The sequence below is a fragment of the Argiope bruennichi genome, chromosome 2 (assembly GCF_947563725.1).
Source record: "Argiope bruennichi chromosome 2, qqArgBrue1.1, whole genome shotgun sequence".
Lineage (NCBI taxonomy): Eukaryota > Metazoa > Arthropoda > Arachnida > Araneae > Araneidae > Argiope > Argiope bruennichi.
In genome coordinates, this window is record NC_079152.1 from 108,140,466 (window position 1) to 108,149,344 (window position 8,879).

The 8,879-nt window shown below is 29.4% G+C and overlaps 1 protein-coding gene across 1 annotated transcript; it reads left to right on the forward strand.

The window, feature by feature from the left end:
• The first annotated feature begins 7,767 nt into the window (after positions 1–7,767).
• On the forward strand, positions 7,768–8,879 carry LOC129959144 (39S ribosomal protein L39, mitochondrial-like). Its single transcript, XM_056071971.1, has one exon. It carries the CDS (start codon positions 7,887–7,889, stop codon positions 8,853–8,855), a length of 969 nt encoding a protein of 322 aa, XP_055927946.1. The 5' UTR covers positions 7,768–7,886; the 3' UTR covers positions 8,856–8,879.

Sequence of the window (8,879 nt, forward strand, 5' to 3'; positions counted from 1 at the left end):
CCAGGTTCTATTCCTGCCAACTCAATTCTCCACACTCTTTCCTAAAGAATTAGAACGACTGCTACACCTTCTAGAAATTCTAATTTTATAACTTTAACTCTCTCAATTCCAGCCGGGCGGTTTGACAATTTACCCTATAATTCCAAGTCGGTCGGTTTCGGTCACCTACTAGCCGTTTTAGGGGAGATGGATATTAAAAGCGGCTACTCTACTAAACACTCCAGGAGGTTGTGGTGAATTGCATATAAGCCAGTAACAGCGTTTCTACCCGAACAGCTGTTTTGGTAAGATCGGATCGTTACTGGACTGCTAACCAAAAGGTCCCAGGTTCTAGCCTAGCGCGTCCCTCACCTCTTCAAGGCCCTCGTTATCTTAGACAATCGCGGCTTTTTCACAGTAGTTTCCGCTGTGCCTTAGGGCGGTAAGAGTTGAGGAAGGTTCACTAAATAGGTTGTTCGCGTATATTTTGTATTTTGAAAGGGTTTTAGTTTTTATTTTCATGTGTTGTTAGCTCAAAATTGGAAAGATTTTATGGTCATTTATAAAAACATTTTCATTGAAGTGTTCTGTTAACGATGAATGATACATAATAATACCGACAAGTTGTTTATTTTTTGGATAAGCATCAGAAGCTCTTTTCAGTATTAAGACTATTGCAACGATATAAAGACAAACTATTGCATTGTCACTGCGGCCAATTCACATCGCAGTTTTCTCACAAAATGGGTAGCGACACTTGGAAGATGAGCCACTTATAGATGGAAGTCGTTTTACACTCCAAACGTCTTATTCTGTCATCAAAGGACTGTCGAAAATTCTGAAAAAATTTCCAAAAAAAGATTGGGAGTATTCTTTTTTCCTTTCACAGAGTGAGATAAGTTATATAAATACTGAGTTTCTTTTTCGAAGGCAATTTGAAAATTTCTCTTCAGTTGTGAATTTTTATTCTTTATTTTACGTACTGTGAATCGGGTTTTTGGATTATCAGAGTAATTTTTGTATTGAAACACGTATTATTTCTTCATTATGAGTAAAAGAAATCGTGAACACACTGAAGAAGAAATTAAAGCAATTTTACTTGCTTCTGATGAAAATGGCAGTGATCTATCAGCGAAGATGATGGTTGGCCAAAAAATGATACTTTAGCTGATCTCTCGTTTATTCTAAACAAAGAAGCAGGAAATGAAACTAACGAGGATCAGATGAACGAGAGAGATAGAGATAAGGAGTAAAAAAATGTTATATAATTTACTTATTATCAAAAATTTGCAAATGATTCGATTATGCGTAAATTTATGGAAATTTAGTGTGAAACTTTCGTTAAAAAATTTATCTTGTCTTAACAATACTATAGAAAACTTCACATAACATTTTAAAATCAGAAATTCAGCATGACAGTTTATACTAAAAAGTAATATTTATGATGAATGTAATAGTAAATGTGATCTTCATATTTAGTTTATGAAGAATGTAATAGTGATGAATGTTTTAGTAAAATGTTCAAGCTGAAAATTGAAGGAATGTATTTTCGAAATATATTTCGCTGAGAAATTTTTTTCCCGAATTTTATTACATAATTTTTTGTACTTCAGTATTAAATGAAGTTTTAAAAATATGTATCTCATCTATCGAATTGTTTCGATAGATGAGATATATAACGTTTGATGTAATTTATTCCCTTGGTAGACAAAAATTTTAAAAGTTATATTTTAAAAGATTATAAAAAATGAGTGGCAAAATAAAAATATTTTTGGAATGTATATTTATCCAACATTCTTTTTGATTATTTAATGTAAAAGCAAGAATGCTTAAGGTTTGTAAACAAAATGTGAAAACTTCTTTAAAAAGTTCTAAGAATTTTATCTTAGTATCACTATCGAAAATGAAAAATAATATTTTATATTTAAACGTTCAATAAAGATAACCGTTTATACTAAAAAGAAAGAATGCTAAAGACAATAAAAAAAAATCTTAGTTGAGTGTTGAAAGAACATATTATTTTCGAAACGTCTTTCAAAAAGTGCAATAACATTTTTTTATTCAACGAATGTTTTTATTTCGGTATTAAATGAAGATTTAAAACCTTAGGTCGTCTATCACTAAATTGCATTGACATCTATACTATGTAAAAAAAATGGACTAATTACAATGATATATGCACAATGTATGTTCACCATTATTATGAGAAAAAATTTTACATGGTAATACATGACATATTATTTAATTTTGGCAAAAAAAAAATGTAAAAGCTTATTGAAAATTAAATGAAACATAAAGATGTTTTTGGAATTGCTAGTAAAGCCAGTTTTTATTTAAATGGTTTGGAAGCCTAACATAAAACTTACAAAAACCCTATTTTCTAAATTATAGAATAAATTTCAAATTTTTTGTAAAAAAAAAAAAAAATGCCCCACAAAGACAATCAGTGAATAAGTACATTGCAATTAGTACATTTTTTTTTACCGCTTGAATGTTAGTGCTTGGATGTTAAAGAGTTAAAGCATAATTTATTGCAAAACACGAAAACTAAATTCTTTCAATGTATTAATGTATAAACTTCTCAAATTTTGTTGAATTTTAAATACGCTTATTTTAATAAATATTTCCATGATATATATATATATATATATATATATATATATATATACTAGCCGCCTTTGGCGACCAGCCGGTTCGCCAATCTTAATGTTCATTAAAATTTTAATAATTAAATATTTTATGCAATTTCTATTTTAATAGCTTCATCAAAATATTTTAAAACTTCAAATTTTGATTATCATATAATTCATTCATAATATTATAAAGGCCTTCAGTCATAACGTAATATGTATCTCTCTCATTTTCTGTTAGCACCCGTAGAATTTATGCTTAAAATTACAGTGGAAAGAATTTATCCTCAATTAATATAATAATATTTTTTACTGAAACAAAGCATTTTTTTATAATCTGATTACTGAAAATAGAGTCACTCAGCGTTTAAACTTTATGGGCACTAAAGAATATCTTTTTTAATTTATGTAATATCTCAAGAGTTGGTCAACAAAATTTTCTTAGATTCATTATGAGCAGATCGATTAATTAACAATGTTTAAATTTAAATGCATCAAACACTAAGAAAATAAAACAAATCGTTTAAAATAAACGGTTGAAAACGGTAGAATTTATGCTTTAAATTAAAGTGGAAAGAATTTATCTTCAATTAATATAATAATATTTTTTAGCATTTTTTTATAATCTGATTACTGAAAATAGAGTCACTCAGTGTTTAAACTTTATGGGCACTAAAGAATATCTTTTTTAATTTATGTAATATCTCAAGAGTTGGTCAACAAAATTTTCTTAGATTCATTATGAGCAGATCGATTAATTAACAATGTTTAAATTTAAATGCATCAAACACTAAGAAAATCAAACGAATCGTTTAAAATAAACGGTTGAAAACAGGTTTTAAAAAAACTTCTTAAAAAACGATGTACTTAAAACTATAAGTATATACAAAAAATATATAACTAACATAAATACAATTTACTTACAAAAGCATGCAACTAACCCAAAAATAATTTAAATCATCCATTGATAACGTTGTCATGGCAACAATAAGAACACAATGCGCATGCGTGAATTTTCTTCGCCGGTTACGTAACGCAAATACGTGATTTTTTCTACGCCAGTTGGGGTAACGCTATGCGGATTAGAAATTTTTAATTTCCTTTATTCTGTTTTATTTTAATTCAAAAGTACTTCAGAATGAATCTGAAAGATTGATTCATTAACAATGTTTAATTTTAAATGCATCAAACATTAAGAAAATAAACAGAACCCATTGAAATAATCCGCCGAAAAATGTTAACCCTAGCCTCATTACTGTTGGGAGAAAAAAAAACTGAAGCCTTTCTCGTTTGGCGCTGGGGATAATGGAAGATTTTTTTGGCGGAAAAGTTGGCGGTGGGGAAAATGGAAGATTTTTTTGGCGGGAAAGTTAGTTTTTTATTAATAATTAAAATTCTAATTAAAAATTCGAAAAAAGAAACCCCAGGTGCACATTCCCAACCTCCAAGGTATACATGTACCAAATTTGGTAGCTGTATGTCAAACGGTCTGGCCTGTAGAGCGCCAACACACACAAACACACACACACACACATTGAGCTTTATTATAAGTACTAGCCGCCTTTCGCGACCAGCCGGTTCGCCAATCTTAATGTTCGTTAAAATTTTAATAATTAAATATTTTATGCAATTTCTACTTTAATAGCTTCTTCATCAAAATATTTTAAAACTTCAAATTTTGATTATCATATAATTCATTCATAATATTATAAAGGCCTTCAGTCATAACGTAATATGTATCTCTCTCATTTTCTGTTAGCACCCGTAGAATTTATGCTTTAAATTAAAGTGGAAAGAATTAATCTTCAATTAATATAATAATATTTTTTACTGAAACAAAGCATTATTTTATAATCAGATTACTGAAAATAGAGTCACTCAGTGTTTAAACTTTATGGGCACTAAAGAATATCTTTTTAAATTTATGTGATATCTCAAGAGTTGGTCAACAAAATTTTCTTAGATTCATTATGAGCAGATCGATTAATTAACAATGTTTAAATTTCAATGCATCAAACACTAATAAAATGAAACGAATCGTTTAAAATAAACGGTAGATTTTATGCTTTAAATTAAAGTGGAAAGAATTTATCTTCAATTAATATAATAATATTTTTTACTGAAACAAAGCATTTTTTTATAATGTGATTACTGAAAATAGAGTCACTCAGCGTTTAAACTTTATGGGCACTAAAGAATATCTTTTTTAATTTATGTAATATCTCAAGAGTTGGTCAACAAAATTTTCTTAGATTCATTATGAGCAGATCGATTAATTAACAATGTTTAAATTTAAATGCATCAAACACTAAGAAAAAAAAACGAATCGTTTAAAATAAACGGTTGAAAACAGGTTTTAAAAAAACTACTTAAAAAACGATGTAGTTAAAACTATAAGCATATACAAAAAATATATAACATAAATACAATTTACTTAAAAAAGCATGCAATTAACCCAAAAATAATTTAAATCATCCATTGATAACGTCGTCATGGCAACAATCAGAACAGAATGCGCATGCGTGAATTTTCTTCGCCGGTTACGTAACGCAAATACATGATTTTTTCTACGCCAGTTGGGGTAACGCTATGCGGATTAGAAATTTTTAATTTCCTTTATTCTGTTTTATTTTAATTCAAAAGTACTTCAGAATGAATCTGAAAGATTGATTCATTAACAATGTTTAATTTTAAATGCATCAAACATTAAGAAAATAAACAGAACCGATTGAAATAATCCACCGAAAAATTTTAACCCTAGCCTCATTACTGTTGGGAGAAAAAAAAACTGAAGCCTTTCTCGTTTAGCGCTGGGGATAATGGAAGATTTTTTTGGCGGAAAAGTTGGCGGTGGGGAAAATGGAAGATTTTTTTGGCGGGAAAGTTAGTTTTTAATTAATAATTAAAATTCTAATTAAAAATTCGAAAAAAGAAACACCAGGTGCACATTCCCAACCTCCAAGGTATACATGTACCAAATTTGGTAGCTGTATGTCAAACGGTCTGGCCTGTAGAGCGCCAACACACACACACACACACACACACACACACACACACACACACACATTGAACTTTATTATAAGTATAGACTAGCCGCCTTTGGCGACCAGCCGGTTCGCCAATCTTAATGTTTGTTTAAATTTTAATAATTAAATAGGTTGAACCGGAGTTTAACCCCCTTCTTCGCCATGTTGCGATAACGCACCAAAGCTGGCAAAGCTTTATCATGCACTATAATTGAACATCTGCTTCTTTGCTTTTGAACATTTCGCAAGGCCGTTGTTTGCGATTTTTAAAAATTTCGCCAAGCAGGGGATAAAACTCCGGTCGTACCATTAAACATTTTACGCAATTCCAACTTTAATAGATTCTTCAGCAAAATATTTTAAAACTTCAAATTTTGACAGTCATATAATTCACTCATAATATTATAAAGGCCTTCAGTTATAGCGTGATATATATCTCTCTAATTTTCTGTTACCCCTCGTAGAAATTATGCTTTAAATTACAGTGTAAATGATTAATCTGCAATTAATATTATAATATTTTTTACTGAAACAAAGCATTTTTTTTAATAATATGATTACTGATAATAGAGTCACTGAGCGTTTAAACTTTATGGTCACTAAAGAATATCTTTCTTAATTTATGTAATATCTCAAGAATTTGTCAATAAAAATTTCTCAGATTCATCATGAACAGATCGATTCATTAACAATGTTTAATTTTAAATGCATCAAACACTAAGAAAATAAAATGAATCGTTTAAATTAATCGGTCGAAAACAGGTTTAAAAAAAATCTACTTAAAAAACGATGTACTTAAAACTATAAGCATATACAAAAAATATATAACTAACATAAATACATTTTACTTACAAAAGCATGCAACTAACCTAAAAATAGTTTAAATCGTCCGTTGGTTGTCATGCCAACAATCAGAACAATGCGCATGCGTGGATTTTCTTCGCCAGTTACGTCAACGCAAATGCGTAAATTTTTCTACGCCAGTTGGGGTAACGCTATGCAGATTATACATTTTTAATTTCCTTTATTCTGTGTTATTTTAATTCAAAAGTACTTCAGAATGAATCTGAAACATGGATTAATTAACAATGTTTAATTTTAAATGCATAAAACATTAAGAAAATAAACAGAATCGTTTGAAATAATCCGTCGAAAAATGTTAACCCTTGCCGAATTACTGTTGGGAGAAAAAAACAACTGATGCCTTACTTATTTGGCGATGGGGAAAATGGAAGATTTTTTTGGCGGAAAAGTTGGCGTTGGGAAAAATGGAAGATTTTTTTGGCGGGAAAGTTAGTTTTTAATTAATAATTAAAATTCTAATTAAAATTTCAAAAAAAGGGACCCCAGGTGCACATTCCCGACCTCTAAGGTATACATGTACCAAATTTGATAGCTGTATGTCAAATGACCTGGCATGTAGAGCGCCAACACACACACACACACACATTGAGCTTTATTATATATATATATATATATATATATATATATATATATATATATATATATATATATATTATATATATATATATATATATTGCCTTATTACAAAGCAAGCGCATTTCACATTTGTCAACTTCTTAATCGGAATTTTTTTGAAATCGCTGAAGCAATGCTGAAAAATTACGCAGGTAAGCATATAAGAAATATATAATATAGGATAAAAATTCAAATTTAAATAAATATTATTCGAAATTCAAACCTATTTTTTAAATCCTTTTTATTGATTAGGCTGATACAAATTTTTTTTAGGTTCATTAGAAATGGAAGTAACAAAAGTAGTTAACTAGAAAAGTAAAAAATCCTTTTTCCAGTCTGAAAATTATCATGAAATTATAAGATTGCATTTCTATGGTTTTATAGATATGTCATTTCGGATGTCAACGTTCAAAACAGTGTAAGATTAATTTTCAAAGCAATGTAATATAGTTCAATATTAAAAAAAAAAGCAAACAATGACTAGAAGAAAAATTACTCTATCATTTTCTCTTCTAAAGGTTGTAATAAGTCGCCTTTAAATCCAAAAAATACTATTTTATGATTAGTAATATATTTCCAGTAGCAAAATTATTCTTTTCATGATTCACTTTTCCATGCGTCTCGATGGTTGCCTAAATGAACTGAACTGAATTGAAGTTTGTTATTTATTTAATTTTTGTTTAGAAGCGTGATTTTTCGAAAACCAAACAAGCAAAAATTTTAATTGTATTTTCTATTAAAAATTTCTGCTCTTCCAGTTTATTACAAACAAATGATCAAAATGAAATGGTTACCGAAGCATAACACTATTCTTTATTTGTGTGGCAAACGATATTTCTCAACAGTAAAAGTTACAAATGAGTCTATACGTAAGATGAAAAACGATATGTTTTCTGAAGAGAAAACGAGGCAGCAATCACTAATCACTCGAATAGAAAAGATTGAAGTTAAATACAGAGGTGTACCATCGGACTGCACTCTCATAATGAATAAAAATATGTCTACTCCATACAACTGTGCAATGCACATGCATGAAATGCTTTGTCAAAGATCAGTTCTTGCCGAAGTTAATGGGCAGTTGTGGGATATGCATCGACCCATAACTGGAGAATGTGAACTAAAATTATTAAATTTTCATACTGCACCCTCTGTTTTAAATAAGGTATTTTGGAGGAGTTGCAGCTTTCTCCTGGGCTTAGTTATAGAAAGAGCCTTTAAAGATGAGTATTTTATTGACCTCCACAGCTGGCCAAAACCAAATGTAAAAAGTGGAAGTTACGTTTACGATGTTGATGTTGGCATATTAAATTGGACTCCAACAGCAGAAGAACTGAAAACTTTAACAACTATGCTTTGTAAAGTGGCAAACGAAGATAATAATTTTGAAATGTTAGATGTATCTGAATCATTGGCAATGAAAATGTTCCAGTATAATCGTTTTAAGATGCAGCAAATACCTCAGTTAGCTAAAGAAGGTAGTGTAAGATTATATCGTGTGAAAGATCATGTTGACATCAGCTATGGCCCTATGATAGCAAATACAAAGTTTGTGGGTACTACTCAAGTTACAGCTATTCATCGTTTAGATACAGAATCTGGATATAGATTCCAAGCTGTATCAATACCTAAACAATTAACCTTAAACAGTTTTGCTTTTAGTGTATTAGTGGACAGAGCTAAGAAACTTAATGAAACTGGTCTAGCATCTGATTCTGATGAAAAAAGTAGTGCAACAGCATAAAAAAATAAATCATTTTAAATAATT

What these genes read in the sequence shown, in the direction of transcription:
- LOC129959144 (XM_056071971.1), top strand. Translation starts at nt 7,887, where the DNA reads ATGATCAAAATGAAATGGTTACCGAAGCATAACACTATTCTTTATTTG.